This window comes from Centroberyx affinis, unplaced genomic scaffold (genome assembly GCF_046629955.1).
Source record: "Centroberyx affinis isolate AG114_WGS23_722 - 3 ecotype Tasmania unplaced genomic scaffold, CSIRO-AGI_Caff_v1 ptg007279l_1, whole genome shotgun sequence".
Taxonomy (NCBI): Eukaryota; Metazoa; Chordata; class Actinopteri; order Beryciformes; family Berycidae; genus Centroberyx; species Centroberyx affinis.
Window position 1 is genome coordinate 7,501 of NW_027283678.1, and position 13,189 is coordinate 20,689.

Here is a 13,189-nt window from a genome sequence, read left to right on the forward strand (position 1 = left end):
CCAACAACAAAGCACCAGACGGGTTCAGATCAGGCAGACCGTTCCTCCCAGTCACACCACTCAAGGTTTCCCAATCATTTCCCATAGCTCATATGGGAAATGTTGCCGGGGGCTTGTAGGATCTCCACACCGCAGAGAACATCCCCCCTAAGGAGCTCGGTTCCAGATCCGGCGCTGTGCCTTGAGGTGAGCCCAACCCTCATGCTCAAGCTTCGGCTCTTTCCCCCCAGCAAGGTGATGTTCCACGTCCCAAGAGAAGGTTCGGTCATCGGGGTCCAAGACGCCCGGACCTATCCTGCTCTCGCCTCTCGGTAAGGAACCCGGCCCCTACTCCGACCCCGAGGTGCCGGCCTCCCGTCGCCACTTCAGGCTGAGCTACGAGGGTCACCGGGCACCGGGCACCGGGCACCGGGCGCTCCCAGGCCCAGCTCCAGGAGTCTGCCCCGGTGTCACTAATCTGGGCAAGTTCTCTTATTATTATCCTTCACCATCATAGGAGCCTTTCTGAAGCGCTGTCTGTCAACATGCTCCGGACAACACAGAGACACGCAAACCGCTCCAAAGAGCTTCCTGTTTGTCCAAATTAAATTCTGGTGTTGGTGTGGTCACTGGTGGGAAATCTTCTCCGCTCAGCGAGTGTGTGTAACCCTAACTGACAAATCTAAGTGGAAAAAGCAGGTTTAAGGGCATCTATAAAAGAAAACTGAAAATATTTACAATAGGATATTCTGTTCTATTTAAAAACAAGACAGCAGTAAACATGTAACACAACGATGCAGTCCCCCTAACAGCCAATCACTGACCAGTATGTCATCTAACTTGGACCTGTAATCGTAGGTCAGTCAGAGCGGTGAGACGCATCACTCCCCCAAGTTTCATCCATGATCAGTGGTGTGGGACATGTGGCGCATGACAAATGGATAAACGAACTAACAAACACATGCTGTAGCGCCACCTAGGGCCAGTCAGGGTCAATCTGAAAACGTGAAACACAACGGGGGAAATCGAGCGATCGATGGACCCGGCGGACGGAGAGGAACCTGAGAACCGGTCGGACCTGTCTGGAACGTACCTGGGGGGGGCTGCTGAACGGGCTGGACTGGCTGGACAGAGGCTCGCTGGTCGCCTCCCGCTGGGAGGGGGGGGTGCGCTGGTTCGGCCCTCCTCCTCCTCCTCCTCCTCCTCCTCCTCCTCCTCCCCCGCAGCCCCCTGAGGAGGAGGAGGCGGCGGAGGCGGCGGGGCTGCCGGGCGGCGGGCGCTCTTCGTCGCTCTGCACCAGGCTGAGGGAGATGGCCTGCCGGGTGGCGTAGGTGCAGTTGGGGAGCGGGCTGTTCTTGGGGATCTTCACCTTGTCGTCGGACGAGAACTCGATGACTTTGCGGCCGGGGTAGAGGGGGTGGGGGGGCGGCGGGGCGGGGTAGGGGTTCAGCTTCTCGAAGGACGGGGCCCCGCCCGCCTCCTCCCCCCCCGACTGGCCGTCCAGGCTGCTCTGGCTGCGACACGAGCCGTTCTGCTGAACCGGCTCCCGGCCGCCGCCGCCCTCCCGGCCGCCGCCCTCCCGGCCGCCGCCGCCCTCGGCCCCGGGGCCCGTCATGTCCACGTGAACGAAGACGTCCTCGGCGACGGGACGGCCGCAGCTGCTGGACTGGGCGGAGTTCAGGACCAGCGGCTCGGGTTTCTCCAGGACGCGAGCGATGACGGAGGTGGGCACGACGTCGGCGGGCGTCAGGCTCAGGGTGTCGGGGTCCTGGGGCCCCTGGGAGCCGCCGGGGCCGCGCTCCGGCAGACCGCTCTTCATATGCTTGTTCACCATGTCCTGCAACTCATAGGGCAGCTGGAGGGGAGAGAGCACACACACACACACACACACAAACACACACACACACACACACACACACACACACACACACACACACACACACACACACACACACACACACACACACACACACACACACCAGAGAATGTGAAAGGGTCCAGCAGCATGAAGACAGTCGGAGCCGACAGCAGTAACAGAAGAGTTCTCCAGACACACTAATGGAAACATCACAACGCTCTCAGCAGAGCCGATGGAAGATATGTCAGTAAACAATGAGCCCATTACCCCCCACCCCCACCCCCCCCCACCCCCCACCCCAACACACACACACACACACACACACACACACCCTACACTTAATGCCATTTGCAAATTCCCTCCATTAAGACTAATGTGTATGAAACCCTGCGTCTCTCCGCCTGACTGGTTGAGCTTTTAAACAGCACCCGCAGGCCTCTCTCAGGTCCTCATACTGCTGACGCCAGCAGGACCAGTAAGACTCTCCCAGAACAGACTGGTTCTTTAATCACACCAGTTTGACCTGGACTGCTGTGATAAAAGCCTCCAGCTGTGGACAGGCTGCTCATAATATTAGAGTGGTGTAATACTGGCACATGAAAGCAGCAGCAGTAGTTGTGTCAGAAGTAGTAGCAGTAGTAGTATCTGCAGTACTAGTAGCAGTACTAGTAGCAGTAGTACTAGCAGTAGTAGTATCTGCAGTACTAGTAGCAGTAGTAGTATCTGCAGTACTAGTAGCAGTAGTAGTAGCAGTAGTAGTATCTGCAGTACTAGTAGCAGTAGTAGTAGCAGTAGTAGCAGTAGTAGTATCAGTAGTAGTATCAGAAGTAGTAGCAGTAGTAGTATATGAAGTACTAGTAGCAGTACTAGTAGCAGTAGTAGTAGCAGTAGTAGTATCTGCAGTACTAGTAGCAGTACTAGTAGCAGTAGTAGTAGCAGTAGTAGTATCTGCAGTACTAGTAGCAGTACTAGTAGCAGTAGTACTAGCAGTAGTAGTATCTGCAGTACTAGTAGCAGTAGTAGTATCTGCAGTAGTAGTAGCAGTAGTAGTATCTGCAGTACTAGTAGCAGTAGTAGTAGCAGTAGTAGCAGTAGTAGTATCAGTAGTAGTATCAGAAGTAGTAGCAGTAGTAGTATATGAAGTACTAGTAGCAGTACTAGTAGCAGTAGTAGTAGCAGTAGTAGTATCTGCAGTACTAGTAGCAATACTAGTAGCAGTAGTAGTATCAGTAGTATTAGCAGTAGTAGTATCTGCAGTACTAGTAGCAGTAGCAGTAGCAGTAGTAGCAGTAGTTGTATCAGAAGTAGTATCAGTAGTAGTAGCAGTAGTAGTATATGCAGTACTAGTAGCAGTAGTAGTAGCAGCAGTAGTAGCAGTAGTAGTAGCAGTAGTAGTATATGCAGTACTAGTAGCAGTAGTAGTAGCAGTAGTAGTATCAGTAGTTGTATCAGAAGTAGTAGCAGTAGTAGTTGTAATATTATCCTTTCTCTCTCTGTCTCTCTCTCCTTTCTCTCTCTGTCTCTCTCTCCTTTCTCTCTCTCTCCTTTCTCTCCCTCTCTCTCCTCTCTCTCTCTCTCCTTTCTCTCCCTCTCTCTCCTCTCTCCCTCTCTCTCCTCTCTCCCTCTCTCTCCTTTCTCTCTTTTATTAAAGAGCATCAAAAGTCAAAGTCTCTCTCCTTTCTCTCCCTCTGTGTCTCTCTCTCTCTCTCTCTCCCTCTCACCCTCTCTCTCTCCTTTCTCTCTCTCTGTCCTTTCTCTCCCTCTCTGTCCCTCTCTCTCTCTGACTCTCACCCTCTCCTTTCTCTCTCTCTCTGTCTCTCTCTCTCTCTCTCTCTCTCTCTCTGTCCTTTCTCTCCCTCTCTCTCCCCCTCTCCCTCTCTCTCCCTCTCTCTCTCTCTCTCTCTGTCTCTCTCTGTTGTTTCCTCATGGCCGTCTGCTTTGAATTCTTCCAAACTTCGTCCTTGTCTGTTCAGACTGACGCCATTAAACCTTTTATGTAAAATAATATGAAAGAAGTCATGAATTAGAGCGTGGAGCCAAGGCTCGTCTGCTTTATCTGCTGATTAAACCTCTGACTCTGCTGTCTCACTAACTAACATCACATCTTTCACACTTTCCATTCATGTTTCCACTTAACGAGCATGATGCTGAAATAGTTGATTGCTTTATGTTTAATATCATGTTGCCCACTGCCATCGATCGACCAAATGTCCCCATAGATCAATTAATCTAATCCGCTTCAATCTAATGAACTCCAGTCTAATCTAATGTAATCTAGTCTAATCACTCACACTCTGTCTCATCTGACTATCGAAGAACAGTAATAGAACACAAACTCGTTAGCAGCTCGTTAACACCTTGTCTCATTAACATCTCGTTACTGTTAACAGACTGACCTCAGACCAGCCGGGAAGAGAGAGGCGTGTTTGTGTGAGAGAGACAAAGAGAAAGAGAGACAGAGAGAGAGAGACAAAGAGAAAGAGAGACAGAGAGAGAGAGAGAGACAAAGAAAGAGAGACAGAGAGACAAAGAGAGAGACAGAGAGAGAGACAAAGAGAAAGAGAGACAGAGAGAGAGACAAAGAGAAAGAGAGACAGAGAGAGGCAAAGAGAAAGAGATAGAGAGAGAGAAAGAGACAGAGAGAGACAAAGAAAGAGAGACAGAGAGAGACAAGGAGAAAGAGAGACAGAGAGAGAGAGACAAAGAGAGAGACAGAGACAAAGAGAAAGAGACAGAGAGAGAGAGACAAGGAGGAGAGACAGAGAGAGAGACGAAGAGAAAGAGAGACAAAGAGAGAGACAGAGACAAAGAGAAAGAGAGACAGAGAGAGAGAGAGACAAGGAGGAAGAGAGAGAGAGAGAGAGAGACAAAGAGAAAGAGAGACAGAGAGAGAGAGAGACAAAGAGAAAGAGAGACAGAGAGAGAGAGAGACAAAGAGAAAGAGAGACAGAGAGAGAGTTTCCAAATCTGTGTTAATATGTTAATAATGTTTTCCTCGCCACACCCAGCAGCTGTCTGTCCCGGTCTCCTCAGGGTCACATGACACTCAGGTTCAACCCAAACCGTCACGTGTGACATCGTGACCTGGGACAGTTTGTGACCTGATATCAGGAAGATCTGGATCTACAAACATCTGTTTAGCATGCAGGTGTTCTGTTCTGTTCTGTTGTGCTCAAGCTCTGACGAATCCACTTGAATATTGACGCTTTGAACCGGGACTCAGGACTCGACCCCCTCAGACTCGGCTCCTCGTCTTTTCAGCGTTTCCCCGAGTTTGTCCCCGATCGTCCGGTCGGTCACATTCATCTGACAACACAAACCCTGACAGGAGGATGAACAGAGCGTCTCCATAGTGACAGAGGAAGAGGAAGAGGAAGAGGAAGACGCTCCTCTGTGTGCTGTGAGCTTCGCTGACATGGATTTAACATTAACTGGAGTGAAGAGTAGAGTCAAATAAAATATGGAACAGAACAGCGAGGGAGAGACAGAGAACTCAGACTGTTGATGTGTTGGATCAGTCTGACAGGATCTGGATGGAAATCTGCTCAAATACGACGCTTTATGTTACAATTTACTGCTTCATTTTTTAATTAAGCCAATAATGACGGTAAAGCTCACCCTCGAGTGTAATATTGCGATTATACAACGGTTACCAACAAAATAAAAGATAGAATCAAAATGTATTCATATTGTGGGGCAATTCGCTCTCAAAATAAAAAACTTTTTGCTAGTGTTATCTCCGTTTCCCTGGAAATACATGGGGTCTGACTAATAACTGGAAAACAATCAGTCATGTCAGTAGACTCCTATGTAATGGAACCTAGTTTACTGCTCCAGCAAGTAGGCGGAGCCTTAGTACCGACCTGCAACAGACGAGTTCTAGTCCCTGTTGAGTTACTGGAGCTAATGCTTTCTAGAGATCGCGGGATTTCCCAAACTGAATAAATACCACACATATAAACACAAAACTGCCTCGCTAGCTCCATCTTGTTGTAACTAAGATATCTGCTGAAAAAAATAATTTTTCCATGGACAGATTTAGCTGCTACGTCCGTGAACTTCACATGTGTTTTTAAGCTAGTAGCGCCGTGTCACCGACTCACCGGACAGCTGATGGAGGAGGCAGAGCGTCTGGAACATCAAGGCTGAACACAGTTATATTTAAATATATTGTATGATAATATATGGCGGAGTAATATTTAGTGATGAGCACGGCCAGGTGTGCTGTCATGCTGATTTGATCACGTTCTAAATGTCTAGTTGACCAATCAGATCGCTTGGTTGGAACTACCTGTTGTATAATCAAAAATTAAAAAAACAAATGAAATCACTGAAATCCACAAGTCTCCATTCTAACTAACAAACTAGCTTTAATGTGACAGATGTGATTTGTTCTAGCAGGGATTACTGGACTCAAACCGGAGACTCGACCCTGAGTACTGAGGACTTGAGACTCGAGTCGGACACGAACCTGGAGTCTCAGACCTGGACTCTGATTCAGAAACTGAGGACTCGGGACTCGACTACAACACTGGGCTGTGATCGAAGAGGAGGAAGAGTGTCCAGATCTAACTGCTTCACCCTCAAACCCACGAGCCACTGTTTTACCAGCCAACCACACACACACACACACACACACACACACACACACACACACAGCTGTACTTACATCAGCAAACTTGTGGTTTCTGAAATGCGACTTGTTGCACTTGAGCAGCTGGACAGCCAAGTTACAGTCCTGCCTGTACCGCTCCTGAGAGAGAGAGAGAGAGAGAGAGAGAGAGGCAGAGAGAGGGAGAGAGAGAGAGAGAGAGAGAGAGAGGTAGAGAGAGAGGTAGAGAGAGGGAGAGAGAGACAGAGAGAGAGAGAGAGAGAGAGAGAGAGTCAACCAGCCACCATCGTTTGCTTCCAGTTTGCAAAGCATCATGGTCTATATTCACCTGTCTAGTGACCAGTTGTGTTATGGTGCATTGTGGGATATATTTACTGCCACCAGACCAAGACGCTCGTGTCTGAAATAATGAACTAAATAGTAGATAGGGAGCCGTGTCAGAGCTGGAGGTCAAAGGTCGCAGAGGAAAATGATGTCAGGTCTGTTCTGGTGTTTTCGACCTGAAGACGAGACTCAAAGAAACAGAAAAATATATTTCTACCATTCAGTGTTTTCTTATCGAGCGACTTTTGGGCGTTTACCGAGTTTAGCAGCCTAAACATCGTTAAGACTCGTGCGGTCTGAGCATGCTCAGTGTGGAGCGTCGCCAGCTCCTTCATCAGGAGGCGGTGCAGGTTAAAGGTCGGAAAGGAGAGCGAGCGCTTCAGATCCTCCGGACGAGTCTGGGCTCAGATCAATCAGCTGAGCTCGTTAAGGGAAACGCTAACGAGGAAGCAGGAAGCAGAGCGCTTCACGTTTTAGCTGCAGCTGATTCATAGCAGAAGCTGCTCTGTGCGTCTTTGTAGTACTGAGGCAGGATGGATGCAGGATGGGAGACTGTTGCCATGGTTACCACACAGACCGGGAAATGACCTCCAGCCTCCAGTTTGATTCTGCTAAATATTTGTCTGTGCTGAGTAACAAACCTCAGCGCTGTGACCAGGAACCTCTGCCACGCTCCATCACTCCGGTTGTTATAATTGTTCTCATTACTACAGTTAATCTGCCGAGTCTAACATCTGATCCAGAGTCAGTCTGTTCTGTTTGTCTCCGGCTCTGCTGCTACACTGTCAACACGCTGAAAAAATAACGAATTCAATTAATTAATCTGACTTCCATTGTTATATTTTTATTCAGATATTCTACTTCTGCTCTAATGTTGTAGTTATTGTTTGTGTTCCCTATGATGAAATCAGGGTCAGTTCGTCCGTCACACACAACGTCTCACATGCCGCTGATCCTATTTTGTGGAAATTTCAGGGAATGATGCGTAAGTTTTAACATTCTGGCATTTTCAAAATTATACAGATTGGCCTAAGGGGGGCGCTACAACAAAAAAGTGGTTTGTGTCTCCACAGCAGAGAGGAAACAGACTCAGTTCCAGGAAACCACAGAACTATTTTTCTCTGCCGCAGCACAGAGCTGGGGGGTGAAAGGCGGTTCCCGGTGGAGTGATCTGGTTCCGGACGGTCGGGTCGGATCGTAAACGGTAAAGTTCGGTAGAAGACGATCTGCCGAGGGGAAACGGTCGGTGCCGCCGCTTTCCGGGCCGCGGAGAGAAATACGTCGGTCGCTCTCCGTATCGTTTTCACAAACTTTTGGCTTTTCTGGAATATTCTGACAAACAGTTTGGACTCTTTGTTGCTGCAAGAGGCAGCGGAGCTTCAACTGACAGCTGACTGGAGACAATACTGTCTGTGGGTCCGACAGCTACTGACAATACTGTCTGTGGGTCCAACAGCTACAGACAATACTGTCTGTGGGTCCGACAGCTACAGACAGTACTGTCTGTGGGTCCAACAGCTACAGAAAATACTGTCTGTGGGTCCGACAGCTACAGACAATACTGTCTGTGGGTCCAACAGCTACAGGAGAACAGAGGAATTATATAGAGGAACTAAATCTACAAACTGATCCTTTAATATTTGCTACGGCAATGACCAAATTTCACAGGATTAATAAACTTTCATCAAATCTAGTCTTTTCTTATAATAAAAATAATAATAAAAAAAATAAAATAATAATACTATCAAATAATTAACAGTCATTCTGAGTGACTCCACCCACGTTCAGCTCCTCCAGCCTGTCGATGGTGTTCTTGGCGTCCAGCAGCTTGTTGGTCAGCTCCACGATCTCCAGGTCCATCGTCTTTTTGTCCCGCTCCACCTTCCGTAGCTGTTTGGGGGGGGGGGGGGGGGGTCATGTTAGAGCAGCATGAGTCAATCAGAAGTGGGATGACCAATCATAAGCATTGTGGTGACAGTAGGGCGGGGGATAATAATGGCTAAAGCCCTCAGTACATCTGTTTCATGCTGCATTCAGATCATGTGGGAATAACTGCTGGAAGAATCTGAGGGTTAAAACAGAGACATCTAACTAGTTTCTACTACTTTGGTTTCTTAAACCAACTCATGAAAACATGATGATGAAAATCCTTCATGTTAGTGGTGTCAGAAGTGAGGAAGTCGAGAAAATCAGAGTCCAACACCAAGCCCCGAGTTTCTAAGTAGAGTTTACCGTCTGAAAGCTGAGCAAACAGTATTTTCTAGGTAACTATATCTACTGTTTTTCCCATATAATGTGAATGCTGCATTAGCTAGCGGCACTTAACAGATGCATTATGGGATGCGCTGGGTGTGGTTCCTGCTGTTGCTAGGAGACCACTGAAAACCTGCTTGAAGCGTGAAGCTCTTTTGGTAAAAGCTGAAATATTTTAAACCTTAAACGCTCTAAAAACATGCTGAACAGCGCCTGCTTTCCACTGTAAATAAAGAGAGAAAGAAGCCAGAGCCGGACAGAGGGGTGTGGCAGGGTCACAGGGTCACAGGGTCACAGGGGGTCAAAGGTCTCTGCTGCTGTTTAATGAAGTGGGGCAGTGGTCAGTTTAAGCTCCGCCCCTTCTTCATTCTCTGTCTTCCTCTGCCTAAACTGACAACACCGAACTGTGTGTGTGTGTGCTGCATATACTGTGTGTGTGTGTTGGGTCAGGAGGTATAACCACACCTGAGACCCCCCCCCCCCACACATTATTTTCTCCCTTTCATATCAGAAAATGAATACTGTGTATTGAGTCTTTCACTCCCACACACAGCGATTACAGCTGCGACTAAACAGTGTGACCCAGAACGACCCAGAACTACCTGGACTTCCCTGGACTACCCTGGACTACAGAAACTACTCTTAACTACCCTGGACTACCCTGGACTACCCTGAACTACTCTGAACTACCCCAGACTATGTTGAACTACCCTGGACTACCCTGATCTACTCCGATCTACCCTGAACTACCGTGGACTATCCTGAACTACCCTGGATTACCCTGGACTACACTGAACTAACCCTGAACTACCCAGACTACCTTGAACTACCCTGGACTACCCTGGACTACCCCGAACTAGACTGGACTACCCCGGACTACCTTGAACTACCCTGATCTATCCTGGACTACCCTGAACTACTCTGAACTACCCCGGACTACCCTGATCTACCCTGAACTAGACTGGACTACCCCGGACTACCTTGAACTACCCTGATCTACCCTGGACTACCCTGAACTACTCTGAACTACCCCGGACTACCCAGATCTACCCAGATCTACTCTGAACTACCCCGGACTACCCTGATCTACCCTGACCTACTGTCAGAGGGTGGGAAGAACAATTATTTTCTCCCTTTCATATCAGAAAATGAATACTGTGTATTGAGTCTTTCACTCCCACACAACGATTACAACTGCGACTAAACAGCGTGACCCAGAATGACCCAGAACTACCTGGACTACCCTGGACTACAGAAACTACTCTAAACTACCCCGGACTACGTTGAACTACCATGAACTACCCTGATCTACCATGAACTATCCTGATCTACCCTGGACTACCCTAAACAAACTGGACTACCCTGATCTACTCCGATCTACCCTGAAGTACCCTGGACTACCCTGATCTACTCCGATCTACCCTGAACTACCGTGGACTATCCTGAACTACCCTGGATTACCCCGGACTACACTGAACTACCCCGAACTACCCGGACTACCTTGAACTACCCTGAACTACCCCGGACTACCTTGAAGTACCCTGATCTACCCTGGACTACCCTGAACTACCCTGTACTACCCTGAACTAGACCGGACTACCCTGGATTACCCCGGACTACACTGAACTACCCCGAACTACCCGGACTACCTTGAACTACCCTGAACTACCCCGGACTACCTTGAACTACCCTGATCTACCCTGGACTACCCTGAACTACTCTGAACTACCCCGGACTACCCTGATCTACCCTGGACTACCCTGAACTAGACCGGACTACCACAGACTCTGCCCAATCTCAAATGCCAAATCAGGGTTGAAAAACATGTGATCTGTCCCCAAGTTAAGACTGCTAACATTAGCTAACGTTATGGATCAGGATCATGGGTTTTCCCTTCAGTCCAGCTGCTGCAGCGTTTCCTTTGGACTTTTTTGATTATGACACTGAAGATCATTCTGATGTACATTAAATATTCTGTGGAGTTTGTCTCTGCAGCACTGTCTTCCAGGTTGGTTTCCCTCTCCAAGCACGCCGAAAATCAAATATGACCGCCGTGTGAATAAAGGCAATTAGCCCAAAAATCAGCCAGAGTGCCAAGGCAAAGCCGGACAGAACAATCTAGAAGCAAAAAAAACTAGAACTGTTAGCCAGGATGAACAGACCAGAACAGAACAGAACAGAACAGAACAGAACAGAACAGAACAGAACAGAACAGAACAGAACAGACCAGGACAGAACAGACCAGGACAGAACAGAACAGAACAGAACAGAACAGAACAGAACAGAACAGAACAGACCAGAACAGACCAGGACAGAACAGAACAGACCAGAACAGACCAGAACAGAACAGAACAGAACAGAACAGAACAGAACAGAACAGAACAGAACAGACGAGGACAGAACAGAACAGACCAGAACAGACCAGGACAGAACAGAACAGACCAGAACAGACCAGAACAGAACAGAACAGAACAGAACAGAACAGAACAGAACAGAACAGAACAGGATATATTAGAATAGAACAGGATAGAATAGATTAGAACAGAAGAGAAAAAGACAAGACAGAACTCAAAGAATCAAAGGAAAAAAGAGGAAGGAGGATGGAAAGATGTTTTATGTCGAGGAGAACAAGGGAGAGATGCTATGACAGAGGTGAGGAGGAAGAGGAGGAGGAAGAGGAGGAGGATCAGGGTAAATGAACAAGAATGAGAACGCAACTGCATAGACCCATGTCTGACTGACGGCAGCCTGATGAAGATGATGATGAAGATGAAGATGATGAGGAAGATGAGTCAATCCGTCAGGGAGCAGCATGAGAAGAGAGAGAAAGATAGAGAGGTGAAGAGCGACATTAGAAAGGAAGAAATAATCACAGAAGAAGAAGAGAAACAGGAAGTGAGACGACAACATGACATCAACATCCAGCCGTTCTGGGTCAAATCAGAAAAGAACGCTAAATCAGAATAAAGAACCCAGTAAGGTTCTTAAAAAGTTCTTTAATGCTGCTGGTTTGGAACATTTAATACGTTCTTAAAGGGTTCTTTACAGTACCATAAAGGTTCTATGTAGACCCATGTGGACACGGTGCTCAGATGTATCGTATAATTCTCGTCTGCAATTAGTGCAAAATGTGAAAATCTAAGTGGAGACACCGCTGTCTGTATGGTTTAGAACCGCTGGAGAACAAAAGGGAACCAAAACATCTGAAAATCTGTTAAAAAATGATCCCCACCGCACTGTGAGGCTTCGGTGAAAATCGAATGACATCTTTATTTTTCTTACAGCCTTTGCAAACAGGCTTATAAAAGGAGCGAACCATGTGTCTGATCGTCTGCTGCTGTGTGAACACTCTGATCTCAGGTCAGAAACCGACAGGACTGTGAAGACAATAAAGCTCTGTTTATTTGCGGTGTTTGTGGAGGCTTCCGCAAACACCGCAGTCAGTCCAGAGGTTCTGATTGGTTAATGGTTATCAGTGATCAGGAACAATCAGGAACCACCAAGGACCATCAGGGACCATCAGGGACCATCAGGGACCAGGATGACTCAGACTGACAGATATCAAGCCTGACCTGCTGCCATGTGACCCTGACCTCTGACCCAGAGCAGGGTCACCATGACAACCGTCCTGCTGTCTGTCAATGTTATGGCTGATCAATAATTGGCCCCAGGGCCGAGCGTGTTGTGTTTATGTTTGTTGATTGATTGGCTATTGACAGATTGGAGAGGCTGAACATGATCAATGGCCTCATGGGAGGTGGAAACACACACACACACACACACATGTGTGTGTGAAACATGTATGTTTCCACATGTGCACACACACACACACAAAAACAAACCTTTAATTATTGATGAAGCAACACACAGCATACATGTACTGTACATGCACACACATGTAAAACCATCAGCCATCAAATATTTAGCAGTAACAAGCACTCACATAGCAAGAGTACACACACACACACACACACACACACACACACACACACACACACACACACACACACACACACACACACACACACACACACACACACACACACACACACACACACACACACACACACACACACACACACACACACACACACACACACACACACACACACACACACACACACACACACACACACACACACACACACACACACACACTCCTA

General features: G+C 47.8%; 1 protein-coding gene across 1 annotated transcript in view; it reads right to left on the reverse strand.

Annotated features, from left to right (window-relative positions):
• tjap1 (tight junction associated protein 1 (peripheral)) overlaps nucleotides 1–11,774 on the reverse strand; it is a gene marked incomplete at its 5' end in the record, with an annotated part of 13,498 nt that extends 1,724 nt beyond the window's left edge. Inside the window, 4 exons of the mRNA XM_071513521.1 lie at nucleotides 1,073–1,834; nucleotides 6,507–6,590; nucleotides 8,556–8,663; nucleotides 11,745–11,774. Coding sequence (XP_071369622.1) covers nucleotides 1,073–1,834; nucleotides 6,507–6,590; nucleotides 8,556–8,663; nucleotides 11,745–11,774 — 984 coding nt within the window. The remainder of the gene's footprint in view (nucleotides 1–1,072; nucleotides 1,835–6,506; nucleotides 6,591–8,555; nucleotides 8,664–11,744) is intronic.
• Between the last annotated feature and the right edge of the window lie 1,415 nt (nucleotides 11,775–13,189).